The 21,261-nt window shown below is 41.7% G+C and overlaps 1 protein-coding gene across 1 annotated transcript in view; it reads left to right on the forward strand.

The window, feature by feature from the left end:
• Nucleotides 1-14,926, forward strand: part of INO80D (INO80 complex subunit D) — a 111,268-nt gene extending 96,342 nt beyond the window's left edge. Inside the window, 2 exon segments of the mRNA XM_030210299.1 lie at nucleotides 2,276-2,433; nucleotides 11,113-14,926. Coding sequence (XP_030066159.1) covers nucleotides 2,276-2,433; nucleotides 11,113-12,275 — 1,321 coding nt within the window. The 3' untranslated portion in view covers nucleotides 12,276-14,926.
• Nucleotides 14,927-21,261: the final 6,335 nt, after the last annotated feature.

A 21,261-nucleotide genomic window follows, 5' to 3' on the forward strand; every position in this document is an offset into this window, starting at 1 on the left:
TAGAATGTTGGGTGTTATTAGGAAGGGTATGGAGTCCAGGTGTGCGGATGTTATAATGCCGTTGTATCGCTCCATGGTGCGACCGCACCTGGAGTATTGTGTTCAGTACTGGTCTCCGTATCTCAAAAAAGATATAGTAGAATTGGAAAAGGTACAGCGAAGGGCGACGAAAATGATAGTGGGGATGGGACGACTTGCCTATGAAGAGAGGCTGAGAAGGCTAGGGCTTTTCAGCTTGGAGAAGAGACGGCTGAGGGGAGATATGATAGAAGTGTATAAAATAATGAGTGGAATGGATCGGGTGGATGTGAAGCGACTGTTCACGCTATCCAAAAATACTAGGACTAGAGGGCATGAGTTGAAGCTACAGTGTGGTAAATTTAAAACGAATCGGAGAAAATTTTTCTTCACCCAACGTGTAATTAGACTCTGGAATTCATTGCCGGAGAACGTGGTACGGGCGGTTAGCTTGACGGAGTTTAAAAAGGGGTTAGATAGATTCCTAAAGGACAAGTCCATAGACCGCTATTAAATGGACTGGAAAAATTCCTCATTTTTAGGTATAACTTGTCTGGAATGTTTTTACGTTTGGGGAGCGTGCCAGGTGCCCTTGACCTGGATTGGCCACTGTCGGTGACAGGATGCTGGGCTAGATGGACCTTTGGTCTTTCCCAGTATGGCACTACTTATGTACTTATGTACTTATGTACACAGAAGGACGGGCTGTACTGTAGTTTGGGTCTATTTTCATTGCCCTTTAATGAGTAGTCCTTGAAAGGCAATAAAACCTATGTAGTAAAGTGTGAGTGAATGTGCAAATTAGAGCTTTGTGCAGAAAATAGCACAAAATGTGCAAAACTGCCAATGTATCATATTTTTCTGCTATTTTCCACACAGAGCCTATGTCATACTTGAAGGTTTATGGAAATTGCCCATTTATGAGCTGCTGCAGTGCAAAAGCATGCAAAGCAGCTCATTAAAAGAAATTTTTGTGAAAGTGAGCCAGTTTTCACAAAAATATAACTACACCTCAGTGAGGTGTAGTTATTTTTTGTTTGTAGCCTGTAGGCTGTCTTCATGCAGCGGCAGGTAGTTAAAGGGCCTCCTGGCTCTATGTTAAGAGCTCCCTTACCCAGAGGCTCTCAAATTTTCCTCACCATCTCATCCCTAGTCTAGGACTCCAGTGTTAAAAACAAGGCATCCCCTCCCCCCCAACCACTAATCCACAGTTTCTTGTGCCAAGTTCCACCTTCTAAAAAAATCAGGTGCTGGGCTAGCCCCTGCACTGCAGTGCCAACCCCTGACTGACTCCCAGATGTCCAGATACATGAGTAAGCAAGAGCAATGTCCGCTAACTCTTTCCTTGAGGCTCCCATCTTGAATAGAGGCTGTGTCTAACCACTAGCCATGCATTGGAACATGCTGCCTGGGACCAGGACATACTTTTCAAGATGGTGGCCCTGGAGCAAGGTTAAGTGTAGATTGCTCCTGCCCCCTCACGGATTTTAACATTTGGGAGTGAGTTTGGAGGAAAAAGCGACCTATCTTTGAATGCGGGAATAGACGTAAGTTTTTTTTTTTTGTTTTTTTTTTTTGGGGGGGGGGGGGGTATTGTTTTTAATATTAAGCCCCAGATTTGGGGGTATGAGGGCTTCTAAAGTGCCAGAAATTCAAGGAATCCTACCTTCCCCTGAGGGCCCTTTAAGCGCAGGCTGCTGCTTTTGCTGTTAGGGAGACATTTTATTTGAAATTTCTTATAAAACTTAATTACAGATGCAGATTATTAAGGAGCTCATTTGCATCTGCAGCTGAATTTAACAAAAGAATAGCCACTAATCTGTGATTTTATGGGTTAGTACTTTGGATTACATGTTTTGAGCATCAGGGTCTGTGTAAATTGAATCTCTGAAGCACTCTTTAATGACAAGTTAGTTTCCAGCTGGAGATCTCAGGATGGTTAATTGTAATTTTCTGACTTTTCTACTAAGTTAAAGGAACAGATTCCTGTAACTTATCTATCTTGCCATATTACATTCAGGTGCAATAGATATATTGGTTATCTCGCGCTACTACTGAAAAATGAGTGAGCTAAATTCAAATATCCCACCCTCTTCTCACAGTATTCCATATCATAGTGGAAAATTTGTGATTGTACCCTAATCCATTTTAGAAAACTATAGGCTTTAGAATAGTGAAGCTCAAGTTGAGAGCAGAGGTTCCCAAGAGTGGACAGAAGATGAAGCTATATTGAATTCTGACTGTCCTTTCACTGTAGGAGCCCATCCACCCCGGAGCTGAGTGCAGATGAACTGCCCGATGACATCGCCAATGAGATCACAGACATTCCACATGATTTGGAGCTAAACCAAGAGGACTTCTCTGATGTCCTGCCACGCCTGCCTGATGACTTGCAGGACTTTGACTTCTTTGAAGGTATAACTTTTGAGTTTTCCTTTGCTCACCTGCATCTGAACTGGGAAGACATTTAGGTTTAATCTCCCCTACTTCTCTGTCTCACCATGGCATGGAGAAGCTGCTGCTATTACTTTGTGAAATGTTATGTTATCAAAGGGTTCAAGGGTTACATTTATTTGATTGATCATATTTGACATTTAATTGAGTTTCAAAGATTTATTTCTTGCCAATTTAGATTCAAGGCGAGTTACAACATTATAAAAACTGACACCAGATATTGAAAAAAATTACAAATAAAATTAATAATCAAATGAAAAAGTCAGTAAGCCCACCCAGTCTAGTAAACAGGTTTTCAAAATTTTACGAAATAAATAGTAATTCTGGTGCAGTTCAGAAGGAAGATCATTTCAATAATGAACCTCCAAGAAGAAAAATGATTGAGAAAAGGTTGCCTTGAAACGTATATTTTTGACTGAAAGAAAGGCCAATAATAAATGATTGCACTTTCTTGAAGCTGTCTTAGATCTTAACATAGTCACCAGCTGAGAGCCACCTTCAGGACACATACCATTCAGAAATTTAAATACCAGACGCCGGCTGTAAAGAGCAAATAATCAAGAAACTTCAAACAGCCCAGAACACTGCAGCCAGACTTATATTCGGTAAAACAAAATATGAAAGCGCTAAGCCCCTACGAGAAAAGCTACACTGGCTCCCTCTTAAAGAACGCATCACGTTCAAAATATGCTCCCTAGTTCACAAAATCATTCACGGAGAAGCACCAGCCTACATGTCAGACCTGATAGACTTACCACCCAGGAATGCTAAAAGATCATCCCGCACATTCCTTAATCTTCACTTCCCCAATTGCAAAGGTCTAAAATATAAACTAATACATGCGTCAAACTTTACCTACTTGAGCACACAGTTATGGAATGCACTGCCGCGCAACTTAAAAACGATTTATGAACTAACCAACTTCCGCAAACTACTTAAGACCCATCTCTTTAATAAGGCGTACCACAAAGATCAACAAATGTGAACATACACCACTCCTCCACAAATACTCAGATCAGTCTTATAATATTTGCTTGTTATATTACTATCATGTCTTATCATTATCATGTTACCCAAGATTCTTCTGTAACACCAAATGTCTATTTTCTAATATATTTCCACCATTCATGATGTATTATAAGCCACATTGAGCTTGCAAAAAGGTGGGAAAATGTGGGATACAAATGCAATAAATAAATAAAATTTAAAGATAGTCCGAGACTTCACGGTCAGCCAATGTAATTCAGCCAACAAAGGACTGACATGATCTAACCTGGTTTTTTGAAATAATAACCTAGCAACAGAATTCTGAACTAACGAAATCCTAGAAAGTTGTTTGGAAGAGAGACTCAAATATAATAAATTACCATAATCCAGAAGTGGTAATGGTAAGATTGTTAACTGTACAATAATCCTAAAATGTTCTTCTAAAAAGTAGGATCTTAACAAACGAAATTGCTTTAGTTTAAAATAAGCTTTCCTTATCAAACTATTAATTTGAGGCTCCATAGACGGAGAAGAATCCAGTATAGTTCCAAATACTTTAGAAGATTTTCTACCTTAACTTGAAATCCAGTATCATCCATAGTAGTCTGAGGAATTTTAGCTAGATCCATGGCAAACCACTAATTTTAGACTTATCAGTATTACGTTTTAATTTAAATCTATCTGACCAGTGTTTTATCCTAGTTATACAGCTATGAATTGTAGAAGAAACAGAAACAATAGCTTGGCTTACAGGTAGTAAGAGAAAGATATCATCTGTATAAGACAGAATATGCTCGCGAGGTAAGAAGGTTATCTAGAACTCATGTATAGATTGTACAAAAGTGGAGAGATAGGAGAACCTTGGGAAACTGCACAAGGAGAAACCCAAGACGATAAATAAATTTAAGCTTTTAAAACTAAATATTGTCTGTTCTTTAAGGTTCAAACCAATTGAAAACTGAACCACATAAACCAAATTCTGATAACATAACTGGTTGGTAGGAAATCTGTATGGACATCCTCTTAACTATGAGTTATGTAATTGCCAGAGCTTGCATTTAACCCCTTGGTCTAGTTACCCTACTGCAAACTTTATTCAGTCTCTGAACCTCTCTCTCCTTTGCTTTTACTCGGAGGAAATTCTATAACAGGTGCCCTCTTGTAGGTGCCCCAGTGGTGCGTGGGAAGTGCCTATCTGTGACAGCATCTGTACATTATAAAATACTCTAGTAAACCTGCATTGGCAGAACAATGGCAGATGTAAATGTTTATTTAAAATCTTGATATACCACCTGGGCTGACAGGCAGATCATGGCACTGAACCAATAAAATTATCATAAAGGGAAAGGAGGAAAAAACTCCAATAAATAAAGGAAAGATTCATCCACACCTTATAAACAGTTAAAAGTTAAATGCTGCAGTGCGACTCCCACTAGGTGCATAGCATCAAATGTTCACCATATGCAAGTCTGAAAAAACTGTGTTTTTTAACGTTTTAAATTTTTGATAGGAGGGTTCACTACTGATAGAGTAGGAAATTCATTCCATAGTCTTGGGGCTAGGAAGAAAAAGGCAGATAGTCAGGCACACTCATAATGAACCTGCTTAGGATTAGACAATACAAGTCCGTAGGAGTCCAAAGACCCTAAATGGCGCGAAAGGGGTATAAGGAATGATAACAAATAGTGGTAGACCTAGATAATACGCTTTATACACAAGACAAGAACATTGAGAGAAATGCAAAATGTAAGCGCATTAATAGAGGCATAACAGTTGGGATGCAGAGTTTGTAATCTTTTTAGTTGAAAAGATGGTAGGCTCATGTAGATTACAGTAGTCTAGCCTGGAGAAAGGGAAATGGGACTTGATATACCGCCTTTCTGAGGTTTTTGCAACTACATTCAAAGCAGTTTACTACTACTACTACTACTTAACATTTCTAGAGCCCTACTAGTGTTACGCAGCGCTGTACAATTTAACAAAGAGAGACAGTCCCTGCTCAAAGAGCTTACAATCTAATAGACAAGTGAACGGTCGGTCCGATAGGGGCAGTCAAATTGGGGCAGTCTGGATTCACTGAACGGTAAGGGTTAGGTGCCGAACGCAGCATTGAAGAGGTGGGCTTTAAGCAAAGACTTGAAGACGGGCAGGGAGGGGGCTTGGCGTAAGGGCTCAGGAAGGTTGTTCCAAGCATAAGGTGAGGCGAGGCAGAATGAGGAGAGCCTGGAGTTGGCGGTGGTGGAGAAGGGTACTGAGAGGAGGGATTTATCCTGTGAACGGAGGTTACGGGCGGGAACGTAAGGGGAGATGAGGGTAGAAAGATAGTGAGGGGCAGCAGACTGAGTGCATTTGTAGGTAAGAAGGAGAAGCTTGAATTGAATGCGGTATCTGATCGGAAGCCAGTGAAGTGACCTGAGGAGAGGGGTGATATGAGTATATTGGGTCTGGTGGAATATGAGACGTGCAGCAGAGTTCTGAACAGATTGAAGGGGGGATAGATGGCTAAGTGGGAGGCCGGTGAGGAGTAAGTTGCAGTAGTCCAGGCGAGAGGTAATGAGAGCGTGGACGAGAGTTCGGGTGGTGTGTTCAGAGAGGAAAAGGCGAATTTTGCTGATGTTAAAGAGGAAGAAGCGACAGGTCTTGGCTATCTGCTGGATATGCGCAGAGAAGGAGAGGGAGGAGTCAAAGATGACTCCGAGGTTGCGGGCAGATGAGACAGGGAGGATGAGGGTGTTATCAACTGAGATAGAAAGTGGAGGAAGAGGAGAAGTGGGTTTTGGTGGAAAGACGATAAGCTCGGTCTTGGACATGTTCAGTTTCAGGTGGCGGTTGGACATCCAGGCTGCAATGTCGGATAATCAGGCCGATACCTTTGCCTGGGTCTCCGCGGTGATGTCTGGTGTGGAGAGATACAGTTGGGTGTCATCAGCATAGAGATGATACTGGAAACCATGAGATGAGATCAGGGAGCCCAGGGAAGAGGTGTAGATTGAGAAGAGAAGGGGTCCAAGGACAGATCCCTGGGGAACACCAACAGATAAGGGGATGGGGGTGGAGGAAGATCCATGAGAGTGAACTTTGAAAGTGCGGTGGGAGAGATAGGAGGAGAACCAGGAGAGGACAGAGCCCTGGAACCCAAATGAGGACAGTGTGGCAAGAAGTAAGTCATGATTGACAGTGTCAAAAGCGGCGGATAGATCGAGAAGGATGAGGATGGAGTAGTGGCCTCTGGATTTGGCAAGGAACAGGTCATTACAGACTTTAGAGAGTGCTGTTTCTGTCGAGTGAAGAGGGCGAAAACCGGATTGAAGCGGATCGAGGATGGCATGAGAGGAGAGAAAATCAAGGCAGCGGCTGTGGACTGCGCGCTCAAGTATCTTGGAGAGGAAGGGTAGGAGGGAGATGGGGCGGTAGTTGGAGGGACAGGTAGGGTCTAGTGATGGATTTTTGAGGAGTAGCGTGACTACGGCATGCTTGAAGGTGTCGGGGACAGTTGCAGTGGAGAGAGAGAGGTTGAGGATATGACAGATGGAGGGGGTGATAGTAGGAGAGATGGTGTTAAGTAAGTTGGTGGGGATGGGATCAGAGGAACAAGTGGTGCATTTTGAGGAGGAAAGAAGGCGGGCGGTTTCCTCCTCGGAGATATCAGGAAAGTTTACATATATTTAGGTGCTTATTTTGTACCAGGGGCAATAGGAGGGTTAAGTGACTTGCCCAGAGTCATAAGGAGCTGCAGTGGGAATCAAACTCAGTTCCCCAGGATCAAAGTCCACTGCACTAACCACTAGGCTACTCCTCCACTCCATAAGGGCGTGGGTGAGTGCACCTCGGTGCTGCTTGCACACGTAAATTGAAGCCCCACCCACGCACCTGTCATGCTGTACCTATCTGTATGCCCCCTTGCAGTTAGGCGCTTTAGCACTTATAGAACGATGCGTAGTGCACTTATGTGCATAAGTGATACTTTTCTGTGCATTTTAGCGCACAAGGTGGTAACGGCACATGCTGAGCTACAAAATTGCCTTTATGGCGCCCAGTGTCCACCAACAGCACAGGAACATTTCAATACGTTAGTATTCATATTTACAGAAGATTTTTTATGGGAATCTTTTATTTTATGAACATTTGCATATAAAAAATATTGCCCCTAATCCCACGGTGGTCAGTGGTTTTAAAGCCACTTGCACTCACGGGCTATTCCAGATATGTCACTGTTGAGCCATGTCCGAGCACTGGCATTGAATGTTTGGATTATCTTCGGATCCGGTAGTTCCATGGGTTTCGGCCAATATTCAGTGCGAGCACCCACAGAACTAAAAGGGTTAAGTTAGGACTGCCTTCTCTGTGGTCCTACTTGCCCAGTTATCTCTGCGGGCTCTGGCATTGAATATCACCGGTGCCCTCGTAATTGCCGTCTCCTCCCTGACTTCATCCACAGATTTCCCCAGCACTATCCGGATACATCATGGTGGTTTTTTTTTTTTTGGGGGGGGGGGGGGGGGGGATGTTCAGTTACACTCTGTTGGTTAAGTGCTGCTGAATATTGGGGTGTGGCCTGCTAATCCGGATTTAAATGGGCCGGAGCCCCTTTCTGCTTAAACACCTCTGTGGCATTATGGTACAGGAGGTGTGAGCCTCTTTCAAATGAAGGAAAGCTCTGGAATGAGAGGGCATGGGATGAAGTTAAGAGGTTATAGGCTCACAATATGTAATGTAAGGAAAAACATTTTCAGAGAAAGGGTGGTGGATGCGTGGAATGGCCTCCCAGAGGAGGTGGTGGAGACAATGACCGTGTCTGAATTTAAGAAAGCATGGGACAGTTACGTGGGATCTCTTAGGGCAGGGGTAGGCAACTCTGGTCCTCGAGAGCCGCAGGCAGGTCAGGTTTTCAGGATATCCACAATGAATATGCAGGAGATAGATTTGCAAGCACTGCCTCCATGGTATGCAAATCTATCTCCTGCATATTCATTGTGGATATCCTGAAAACCTGACCTGCCTGCGGCTCTCAAGGACCAGAGTTGCCTACCCCTGTCTTAGGGAAAGGAGGAGAGAGTGATTGCTGTGGATGGGCAAACTGGATGGGCCATTTGGCTCTTATCTGCCGTCATGTTTCTGTGTTTCTGAAAATCTCCCCCAATGTACGTTTTCTGCAGATGAATCATTTTTGTTTATTTTCATTATTTCCCTTTGCTCTCTCTTACTTTTTATTCCCTTTTCTCTCTCCTTTTTACTCTTGTCTCGCTGTATCCTGTCTCCCACATGAGTTACCTTTTCTTAAAAGTTCTTTTCCCTTTTCATCACCTCCTCTTTTGTTTCCTTTTTTCTTCTTTATATTTTCCCCTCAGCCTAGCTATCAGATCATCTCCCTTCCTGTATCCTTTTTATTCTCTTCTGATGTGTTGTCTCTTGCCTGTCTCATTTTTAGCACTTTTCTGCCTCCAAGTAGCCTGCCTCTGCCCATCACCTCATGCAGGCTTTCTTCCCTCCTGTGCCCCCAGCATTTCTTATTTCTTTACTCCCTTGGCCCCTTCCCTTTCAAAGAACATTGGTCCCTCGCTTCTCTTCCTCCACCCTCCACTATCCTTCTCTTCTGTCCATTAGCTTTCCCTCCTTAGGAACCAGGCTGTCTGTCATCACTTCACATTCGTGCAAGACCATTGGGATCTTTCCTCTTGTTTTCAGCTGCTGTAGTGCTTGCTAATTCCTCCAGTCTTCCAGCCTGCATAGCTCTGTTTACTTGGAAGTGCATGATGCCAGTGAAACTTTCAGATCTCACAAAAATTTGAGGGGAATTGGTTGCCTTAGAATAAACAGAGCTAAATAGGAAGAGCAAAAAAATGCTGCAGCAGCTAAAGAGAGAGAGATTGGTGCAGGGGTGAAGGAAGGATGTGGAAAGGAAAGCTAGACAGGAAGGCAGGTGCTAATTTGAGGAGCGATGGGTGAATGAAGTGGCCAATATTGGGGGTGAAAGGAGAAGAGAGGCAGTTTTGCAGAATTCCATGGAGTAATCTAAAGCATGCAGCCATTGCCGCAATTATGGAATTGCAGGTAAGTGGAGCCTGGGCCTATAGTTTTTGATAAGGATGTGCATTTGTTAATGCACATTCGGTTCATTAGTGCACCTTAAATTTTAGTGTGTGTTGAATCAATTTTAACGCATGTCAACCCTTTCAATTAAAATTAAGTTGAGGTGCATTTAAAATTTTATTTACATTAAAAACAAATGTGTGAAACAAACAGAAAAAGGGGCCTTTTTACAAAAGGGTTGTAAGGGTAGCGCCGGCTTAGCAAAGTGATTTGTCGCTACTGTCACACGCCAATTCCATTGCTAGAAAATATTTTTTTATTTTCTAGAGCCGGAGGTGTGCTACCACCAGAGCCCCTAAGTTCGCCCCCCAGAAAATGGCCACACAGCTAATGTTTAACTTACTGCATGGCCATTTCCTTATTTAGAAGAAAAAAGCTTTTTATTGGCGGTGGTAAAAGGGGACCTCGGCACTCAACAAACCCGCATACTGATGCCACTGCAGGGCCCCTTTTACTGTCCAAAATGTCTAAAAATCATAGAAAAGTCTGCAGATGACTTGAAAGAGAACCAGAATTTGTTTTCAATGCATATCCCTTATTTTAGGTAGTCCATTGTGTTGGTTAGGTAGTTGTTAATGATTTCTGGCACAGTGGCAAAAATAGCTACTGTTAAAACATTGGTGAATGCATATATAATAGCCAACATGAGATTATTGAGAAGGTTTATAGTTTGTCTTCTATTCACTGGTTTGATTTCAAAGATTTTCAGTAGTGATTAGAATAGTTAGATGAAGACCATTACTTCCCTACTTCATTACTATATACCGTTACAGTTATGCCTTTTATATTCCGCTAATTCCTGTCAGTGGTTCTAAGTGGATTACAAATAAGAAGACTGGATTATAGTTCTAGGAAATTACAGATTAATACAAGATAAGACATACTAATATCAAACCTAATGCTGCCTTAGTAGAAGATATTTTCAAAACAGGACAGTTTTGTAGCTTTAAAAAAAAATAGCATTACTAGATAAGAATCTTATCTCATTAGGTAGAGCAGACCAAGCACTAGCAGCTTGATAAGAAAATAAAGAGGAAAACAGTTTCACAGATGAAATACTTCTAGGGCTTGGAGAGGATAAAACAGCGTTTTAGCTGATATTGGTTAACTGCTGTTCTACAGATAAGTTGAAGGCGGCTACAGTAAAGAGAAGAGGTGGGTGCCAGCATAGGGCAGCCTATGGGTGCCTGCCTCCACCTTTTAGAACATGAAGAAAGAAATTAAACTTGGGGAACGGGATGGAGGAAGGAAGGGGGAGATGCCAGTCCTGAAAGAGTGCTGCTTGAGGCCCCCACCTCAGGTGGCCTAATGGTCGGGCCGACCCAAAGGCTCACCTACACCTCTAGTACCAGTACCCTCAGAATATTGACAGTTATTTCAGCATACTGATATAAACATTAAAAATAACTTGTTTAGGTTGGATCTAATTAATCCTTTGATGCCAGTACTCACAGGCATCAATGAGTTAAGGCAGTTTTCTCATAATTGTTGCATCTCCTTTTACAGGTAACATGTATCCTAATGGTTTTTTTCTTGTCTCTTTCATGGTTGCTAACCTTGCAGGTAAGAATGGAGAGCTCCTCCCTACTACTGAGGAAGCAGAGGAACTGGAGAGGGCATTGCAGGCTGTGACTTCCCTTGAGTGCCTGAGTACCATTGGTGTGCTTACCCAGACGGATGTTGTACCCATTCAGGAGCTGTCTGAGCGTGGGATGGGAGTATTTCCCACAGGTGCCGGAGCTTCAGGAATTCAATCCTTAAATCGGGAGGTTAACACAGACCTAGGAGAGCTGTTAAACGGTCGCATTGTGCATGATAATTTCTCTACTCTAGAGCTGGATGAGAATTTGCTCCGTTCTGCTACTTTATCCAACCCATCGACGCCCCTAACAGGGCAGTTCTCTGCCCCTGCCAGCGTCAGCCTTACTTCTGCCACTCTAATAAACCAGAGTGCACTTGGGGAGAGAGCCTTCCAAGGACCTTTTCATGGACTTCATGATGGCAGCCATGCCTCCCAGAGGCCACACCCTGCCCAGCTGTTGAGCAAGGCAGATGATCTAATCACCTCACGACAGCAATACAGTAATGATCATTCACACTCCTCACCCCATGGAAGCCATTATGATAGTGAGCATGTGCCGTCTCCCTACAGTGACCATATAACATCGCCCCACACCACCTCCTATTCTAATGATAACTTGGCAGCTACCTTCACAGCGGAGGTGCCCATGATGGCGCAGCACTTGCTGACATCCCAACTTGAGGTGCCACTTACTGGGGTGGTGAACCCCAGAACTCACTGGGGAAACCTTCCTGTCAACCTTGGTGACCCCTCGCCTTTTAGCAACCTTATCAGTGCGGATGGACACCTTCTTTCCACCTCCCTGTCCACGCCACCTACCACCTCTCATTCGGAAACCATACAGCCTGTCTTCTCCACCGTGACCCCCAACAGCTCCAGCGTGCTTCCGGGGTTACCACAAACCAGCTTTAGCGGCATGGGTCCTCCTTCCACTGAACTGATGGCCTCTAGTTCCCCTAAGCAGCAGCAACAGCTCCTCCCTCAGTTCAGTGCGGCCTTTGGCCATCAGCTCAGCTCTCACAGTGGCATTCCCAAGGACCTGCAGCCAACTCATAGCTCCATAGCGCCTCCCACTGGCTTCACAGTAACAGGTGCCACAGCAACTAGTACCAACAATGTGTCTGTTCCTTTCACCACATCCTAACTAAGCATCTGTCTTTTTTTCTGTGTTTGTATTGAAGTGGGAACCCTTTGCTATTTCCTCTGTTCCATATTCCTCTTCGTACTCCCCTTCCTCTTTTTTTAACCAGAAAAATTGGCACGGGTTATCACTGTCAGTGACCCTTCTTTCAGTGTTATGTGCTTTAGACACACTGGTGCTCTCTCTTAGTCCTGGCAGGTTCACTTCACCCCATCCTCCCCCCATAATTTCAGTTATGGAGCAGAAGGGGCTCCACACATTGATCTCAGCAGTAAGACCTAAAAATAGGAAGATACCTCAGATCACTGAAACCTGCTCCTGTTACCCAGGGTTTGGATCCATTCATTTCATTGCATTAGCAGGTGCTGTGGAAGGTTACAGCATTGGCAGCGGGAAATTGTTACTTAATGACCAGGCTCTGGTTGCAAAGGCAAATTTAAAGAGCCATGCAGTGGTTCAGCGCTGTATTCCAACACATTGAATCCATTCATGACCTTGATTCAGTTCCCAATGTTGGTGAATATCTTTTAAAGATGGATTATTGATCTTGGGGTGGGTGGAAAGAAGTAGATCATGTCTGTCTATGATGGGGAAGAAAAAGCCACGCCACCTCCAAGTTGCTTGTCCCTATGGCATTCTGACTTCTAGCTCATTGTATAGAGGAAATCACCAGTTTCCATTCAGCATCAAGAACAGTGGAGGAGTAAAACAAAAACCATCAAGAATTGATAACAAATGTTACTGTGCCCCTTAAGACTTAATTTGGAGGCTTTTCTGTTACAGAGAGGTAGCTGAATTGGTGTGGTTTTGTCAGAGCCCTTCTTTCTCTTGTGAACTGGGCTGAACTTTGAAGTTCCTTGAGTGGAAGCTGGTTTTCAGTTCAGATTTGAAAGAAGTTGTTCATTCGTTTCTGTATCCATTCAAAGAAGTTTGGAGCATCTTGGTATCTGTCCTTTTAGTGTTGTTCTTCTCTCTTGGAGCTGCATTAGTGGGTGTCCAGGTGAAGTTGTATTTTATTTTAAAGCTTATTCACCATTGAAATTGTAATTTGGCATGTGCTATCCGCTACTGCCCAAAAACAAAACAGGAGTATGATATCTGCCTCTCTAGCATGTTGTTTTCTGCCTTGCTACTGACTTGTCTCCTGATCTCCATTGTTAATCAAATTTTCAAATTTAAGCAGTTACTTTGAAGTCCTGCATTTTTCCTTAGATCATTCCACCTGAAAAGAATAAGAAAAAGGAGAACTGGGATGTTACAGAAAAAAAAAGGATAGTCCAATAATCATTGTTGTAGAAATGAATTCTCATGTCACTAGATTACTAATGAGCAGCTGTAATTGGCCAGTAAGGGCTAGAGTGACCTGCCATGCTAGCATGTGTTGTTAGTATATAGATTAAACATACAATAACAATCCAGGCAAGGGTTAACCAGGAGCCAAATATGATATACCTAAACGGAGGAAACAATATCAGAAACTCAACTTCTCTTGACCGCAGTATGCTGAACTATGTCTGCCGTTTTTGCGGGTGAGTTCTTCATCGCTGATCAAAAAAAACCTCCATTTAAAAAGTTATAAAAATTCTTAAACGGAGGTTTTTCTTGATCAGTGATGAGCTCACCTTCAAAAACGGCAGACGTAGTTCAGCATATTGCGGTCAAGAAAAGTTGAGTTTCTGAGATCTTTTCCTCCGTTTAGATATATCATACTTGACTCCTAGTTGACCCTTGCCTGGATTGTTATTGTATGTTTAACATTATTATTGCAAGTGGCAAGCCATTTTTTTGTATTAGTATATAGGTCCCATTGCTTAAAATGGATCCTGTGGTAGATTCATATCAATATCTATCAGCACATTCTAGCATGGTAGTGCAGTTTAATAAATTTATTCCTAAATTTGCATCTATAACTCAGGAGTGTGCAATTCTGGTTTCTCAAGTATGTATGAGATATTGGTCTGTTTTCACCAGTGTCTATGATGCCCAGGAATATTGAGGTCAATATTTGGAAGGACTTATGCAGTTGATACCTGCTGCCAACAACATAAGTCCTTTATTAAAAACATTTTTTTAATTGGAGAGGTAAACTTTTGACTGTAGAAGTTGCTAAAGAGCTAAAGTTGGCCATTTAAAATCTGGGCATGATTTGGGGCACACCGGGTTGGGGGGAAGAGGGGTGGGATGATGATATTCAGTCACTGCACATAAAGCTAAGCATGTAAGTTCCATTGTAGAAATAGTCGCTACAGTGTTACACAGATAAGATATCGGTGTAAAGTTGTACCTGTGTCAGCACTTGAATATTCAGTGACAATAAATGTGCATAGAACTTTATAAAGATATCTTACCTTTATAAAGTTGTATGGACATCCGCCCGCCTCATTGTGTTTGTCTACAGTTGCTTTCTGGATCTTAAATTTCTCCAGGAGGCGTCCCCTTGACAACCTGCCATGTTCAAGCTTCCAAGCTGCGAGCATAATGCCCATCCTATTTTTGCGAGAGTGAGTGGCCCTAGCTACAGCTTAATCTACAGCTTTTAATTTAAATGCTGGAAAAAATGCATTTTATATGGTTGAACAATCACAACGCATTAAGGAAGCATCTTCATTGTATTTTTCTGCTTGGTACATTACTTACTTTGTACCACATCAATTTCACAGAAAATTCATATATATGTATATATGTATGTATATATATATATATATATATATATATATATATATATAGAGGATGTAGGATTATGGCTTTTACAGAAAGGTGTCAAAGGTCATGTCTGCCATTCACATTTTAGAATATTTCTTTCCACACTTTGAAGACCAGGATTTCTCAGGGCCCAATTTTGTCTTTGTCTGATATGTGTGGTTTAGATGCAGGTTGTTATCTTCATATTTATTTTTATTCTTCTTTTCCGATCATGTCATGCAGTGAAATGAAGTGACAAAACAGAAATTGATGGCTGGTTGTATAGATGTGGTTGCAACCAGTTATTTAGTCTGGATAGATAAATGAATTATGGGGATCGCATTTGGAGTTGTTTCCATGGTGATGAGTGGACAAATATGATTGGCAAATTTCCTGTCTTTTTGTTTTATCATGGCTTGATCGCCATTTCTTGCTGTATGACTCACATGGTCAGTATTAGTTGCAGATTATTTTTAATCTCATAATTCATTATTAGGCGTAAGAGCATGAGAACAAAAAGATGAGTTATCTACAGCAATAGAGTTAAGTAGATTTGAGATAGAGAGCACAAATGAATTGAAAGTTCCTTAGCATCAAAGTTGTACCTCATCTATCAAAAACAAATTTCTTTGTGGGTTAAAAAAAGTCAGTCCTTGACTTTTGCTGAGAGAAGTTTTTTAATCTGTTCTGCTGCCCAACATTTTAAGCAATTCATGTTAGGATGCCTTTTTGTTATTGAATTCTATTTATTTCCTCAGGATTCATTACTGATATATTTCAAAGTTTCAACCACTTATTGGAAAAATTCTGAACAGAACCTTGTGTTTGGTAAGTCTTGCGTGTAAGTAGAGCAGAAGCCATTGATGAATGATTTCCTAGGAAGAGATTTTTTTTTTTCAATTAGAGCATATTCAAGAAATAAAATGATTAGAAAGGGGGAGAAAATAGAGAACTAGAGGCAAAACCTACAGAAGAAGAAAACAAGCAGATTGAGAGAACACTTTCTCCAAATTTGAGTGGCTCCCTCTGCCTAACACAGGTAGGAAGCCCATTATCTGCAGGACACTGTAAGGCAGCTGAAGTTTGTCATTCAGCACTGAATTACATGCATCAGCTACACAACATTTTTCTATTGACTGGATTACCATGGTCTAAATCAGTTAGTTAACATGTGCCTCTTCTTTTCCACTGAAACATTATGATAGTGAAATTGTGGCCAATCGTAGCCCTACACAAAATGACTACAGTGCACACTTCTGTCGCAGTGCATGTGTGTAAGATCAGTAGATTGATGGGTAGAAAGATGCACAGCTTCGCTTGCAGCTATAGTTTAGGTCTGGGTATTTTTTTAAAGGCAGCAAAATTGCACAGTTTTGGTCAGATCTATTCCTGTTTATAATGTAAATTGGTGGCATACTGATGTTTATTTTATAATGAAGAGTGGAATAGTTACAGAAATGCATATCTTGGCTCTATCTATTGCTCTTCCACCAAAGAATCCGCATAGCAGTTTTAAAACATTTGTAGAAAATATCAATATGAATATGTTTTATATGATCTGATTGAATAAAGCTAGTTTTGTCCCTTCTTTAAAGTCTAAAAGTTCATTATTTATTTATTTAATTCTTAAGACTGAGCTACTACTGAAAAGGTGAAAGTTGGCACATCAAAATTGTAGTAGAAGCAACCGATCCCCTTTTTGATGTGATGTATCGTCAGAAATCCTCAGGTTGGATGAGAAAGTACAGTCTTTGAGATATTTTAGAGCACTTCCTGTTACTGCTACTGTTACTGCTACAGTATCAAATGGTGATCTGGCCGATGAAGGGCATTAAACGTGACTCAGCCCGCTGGCTGCTCATCTTGACTTTATCAGGAGAGAGTTGAGAAGAAAGCTGAAATATCGGTCTGTCCTAACCATGCAAGAATTTTGACTTGGCGGCTTACCCTGCTTAATGATACAATGAGATGCATCCAAGAAGTGTCTCATTCACCAGAGGCAAGCTGCTTATTAGGCTTGTGGTCACTAATGCTAATTGGGTAAGAATAATGTTATAATAATGGAATTAATATGAGCCCATTGAGCTTGCCCTGGCCTTTAAAAATAACCAATAATCATAGAAGATATTAATTTTGTGGTCCTGATTAATGGACTTGTTCAGTTTGAATATTAGGTAAACAAAAACATGGTCATACTTTTTACTCGCGATGCAGTTAGCTAACTGCATGCAAAATATTGCTTCATTAAAAATAATACATAGTTTTCTGCATGGGAGGGGAGTTTTCTGCACACAGATCTTATTCACTGTTCCTCTGCAATGATTGGTCCCTTTCCATTCAGTCCCTCCACTAACAGCTTTCACTAAGGGACCAACAAGCATTGAGGTGCAATGAATACATGAATTGGAAGTGAAGCTATAACACCACTTAATATTCAGCCCCAGGGGACGAAATAAAAGCAAATTCCTACTCCTGAATTCCCAGAAGAGCCCTGAGGGAGGAAGAGAAGCTTTTACTTACTCTTGCAGGGCTTGACCAGACACTTCTGGGGGTTCAGGGGTGGGGATTTACCCTATGATTTCTTTTTATATTTTGGGGGTCTGGAGTTGGGGTCCAATCAATACTGTGTTTTTAAACATACTAATATATATTGAGGGATTTGCTTCTTGCTCACCAACCTCACCCAGTAGATCAGGAAGAAGAATCATCTCTGGTAAATGTCTCTTCATGTTCAAGTGTACAGCGCTGCGTACGTCTAGTAGCGCTTTAGAAATGATTAGTAGTAGTAGTAAATCATGCTGACACAGGAAGCCAGAATAGCGGCCTACACAAATGCTAAGACTTTGCTGCATATCGGACCAGAAGTTCAGTTCCCAGCATTAGAAAAACCTGTGCATTAAGCCTTCGAGGCTTGTGCACGCTATTTTTCCACAGGGAGAAGTAATAGCTAATGCCTTAATTAACATATGATTGAAATGTCAGTGCGGTACCATGTGTGCACGCTCTTTTGCACAGAAGTACTTCTGCATCGGTTACTGAGCTGTGCACAGCTCAACGCTCCTTATTACATAAGCCTATTAAATTGCCTCGTAGTTGAATATATTAAACTAGACGAGCAACCAGGCAAAAATGCAAGTGTAGTTAACACTGGTTATCCACTAGAGGGAGGTGTAATTTTATAAACAATCTTCACATAGTAACATAGTGTTTAGTGCACCTAAATGAGCTCTTTTAAATTAGGTCACACCTAAAAATAAGCATATTGCAAACTGCTGTGTACACCTACTCCCAGATTCTATATATGGTGCCCAGATATGCACGTGCTTGAGATGTGTGTGTAAATTAATCAAATAACAAGCCCTTAACTACCAATAATTTGGTGCTAACAGCCAATGTTAATTGGCACTCATTGAAACTCGCACATACACCTGGTTGCGTGCTATTCTGTAAGGCAGGGCACCTAACTACTAGTGTGTGACTGGAAAGGGGGTGTGGCCATGAACATGTCAGGGGCATTCCAAAAAGTTGCAGGCATAGTTATAGAATAGTGCCTCAGCACGCCCAATTTAGGCGCCAGCGCTTGCACCAGGTTTCAACAGGCACAAGTCAGCATTACAAGCTCTTCTGTAAATGGCGTGTGCCCTGTATAGAGTAGGGCTTACTCCCAGATTCTCTATATCTCACCGAAATCAAAGCATATTCCATAACAATGCGCATAACTTAGTTAAGCTAATCAGTACTGATAATTCCAACAAGCAATTATCAGCACTAATTGTTATTAATTAGAATTTACGCCCACTACTGTCTTAAGCGTATTCTGTAACGTGGTGCGCCTAAATTCTAAGCTGCATAGTTGAAAAATGGGCTTGGTTATTGGTGTGGAATGGGCCGGTCATGGGTGTTTCTAAAATCTACGCGCATTGTTATAGAGTATACCCGCTCCATGCCTAATTTAGGCGTCGGGATTTACCCCAGGTTTTATTTGCGTAATTGACCACTACTAAATTGCATGAACCGTTCTTGGCACAAAATATACACCACGTGGAAATTCAACCCTATTCTATAAAATTTAGGCATACTTTAGACAATATGCCTAGGCGTGTTTTTTTTTTTGTCCGTGCGGAATTTGCAGGCGCCATATATAGAATCTAGCCCTTAGTGCTTATTATTTTCAGTGCCTATCTTTGAGCACCATTTATAGAGTTCCACTCATTGTTTATGAAATATGCATGTAAAATATGCACTGATGTTTACACCTGCTCTCAAGCTGGCTTAATGTCTGCGCCGACTGTAGACGGTATTGCTGCTCAATTTGCACTAATGTTTTGTAAAATCATGTGGGCACCTATTGCTTATGTATCTTTATAAAATAGTGCCAAAATGGGCATCATCTTGTTCACTTCATCAAGACACCCTGGTACAAAATTACCCTCTAGCTGTCCAGATCCTTCTCTCTTTAAAGTAGAATATTCTTCTTAGAAAGTACCCATGTTCGTTTTCCACCCTTCTTCCACATTACAAAGCTTGTAATATACATGTACCTTGTTATTTTATGGTTAAGTCTTTGCGGGAAAGGTGTCTGAGCACACGTTTTCCAAAGTAGTTTTCACTTTTATGGATTTATAGCTCCTGGCAGACTTGGGGACTATAGGTTTCCTGTCGTTGGTTGGCTTGAGCAAGATCTCTGAGAGAACATGATGAGAGGAAAGAGGTTTGGCACAAGAGTCAAGGATGGTTTGAACAGGATATCTGGTTCTTTTCAAACTCTCATTTTGCTCACATTGTAATTAAAATGACCTTTGTTGTCTTCACTCTGGTAGTCAGTGACAGGATTTCACGGTACCCCAAACAGGTCTAGAGCAGGGGAAGGCAACTCCGGTCCTCGAGAGCCGCAGGCAGGTCAGGTTTTCAGGATATCCACAATGAATATGCAGGAGATAGATTTGCAAGCACTGCCTCCATGGTATGCAGATCTATCTCCTGCATATTCATTGTCGATATCCTGAAAACCTGACCTGCCTGCGGCTCTCGAGGACCGGAGTTGCCTACCCCTGGTCTAGAGAATGTAATCAAACAGTGTGGTTGAGAGGGTTGAGGGCTGTCCGCTCCTTTGCATTCAGAACCAGCTCAGCAGATTGACTGAAGTGGCTGGGCAGCAGTGTTGTGATGTTTGCATAGCTTCCCTGGCAGATCCAGGATAAATGAGTATTTGTGAAGAAGACTGCAATAGAGACTGCTAACATTTTCTTTGTGTACTGAGCATTAACCCCATAATTCCATAAAAGTTGCCAAAAATTGCGCATGCAGATTTGTGTGCCCAATTTGTGCACGCAATTTAATTGAACAACAAGCTAATTAGCACCAATAATTGGCTTTTTTAACAGGCAGTTATCGGCACTAATTAGATATAATTGGCATTTACATGCGTAAATTTAGGCGTGGAACTCACATTTAAAATTTACATGTGATCTGAAAAAGGCACGGAAATGGAAGGGTCACGGGTATGTTCCCAAGATTAATGTGCGTTGTTATAGCATAATGGGGATACGTGCCTAATGTAGGCGCCTACGTTTGCACCGTGTTTCAGTTGGTGCAAATGGCCGCTCCTAAAGTGAGGTGCAATTCCTGGACATAAGCTCTATTCTATAAACCAGGCCTAATTTTAAATGTGGCTTACAGAATAGCGCTCTTTTGGCGCTTTATATAGAATCTAGCCCTAAGGGTGCACTTCTTCAATTGGGTGTATCCATTTAGGCACCCTGAGGACCACGCAGTAGGAGCCTATTGTATAATGGAACTTGTATGCCCAGGTTTCATTATAAATACAAGAGTAACCCAGTATTGTGCACCTAACATTTAGGCACCCTCAGTTACACCAGCTATAGAGATGGCATAGGTGCAGATGCTTGAATGCAGCAGGGGTGCGCGTAACTGATGCTCTGTCCATATGTATGTTCCCCTTGCCAGTATGCGCTATGTACTGTAAGAAAAAACTGCTAAAAATCAATCAGGAATTAACAAAAAAAACTATAAAATACAGATACTAAAAAGAAATCATAGCCCCTCCCCCCTAATCTTAGAAAACATAAGTGCTAGTATTGTAGACATAAATGCGGGCACCTAGATAACAAATTTGCCTTTCATAGGGCCTTAGTCAATGGAAGATGTTTATCATTGGCACAGAATGGGGCAAACAGAAGAAGCATTTAAGATATGACTTTCCACCTGTAAGTGTGAGTGCTTGCAGGAAAATATGACTTGGTTTTAACTTAAAAAGCTTTAATGTGCTTTATCATTTCAACTTGTG

The sequence above is a fragment of the Microcaecilia unicolor genome, chromosome 7, assembly GCF_901765095.1.
Source record: "Microcaecilia unicolor chromosome 7, aMicUni1.1, whole genome shotgun sequence".
NCBI classification, from domain to species: Eukaryota; Metazoa; Chordata; class Amphibia; order Gymnophiona; family Siphonopidae; genus Microcaecilia; species Microcaecilia unicolor.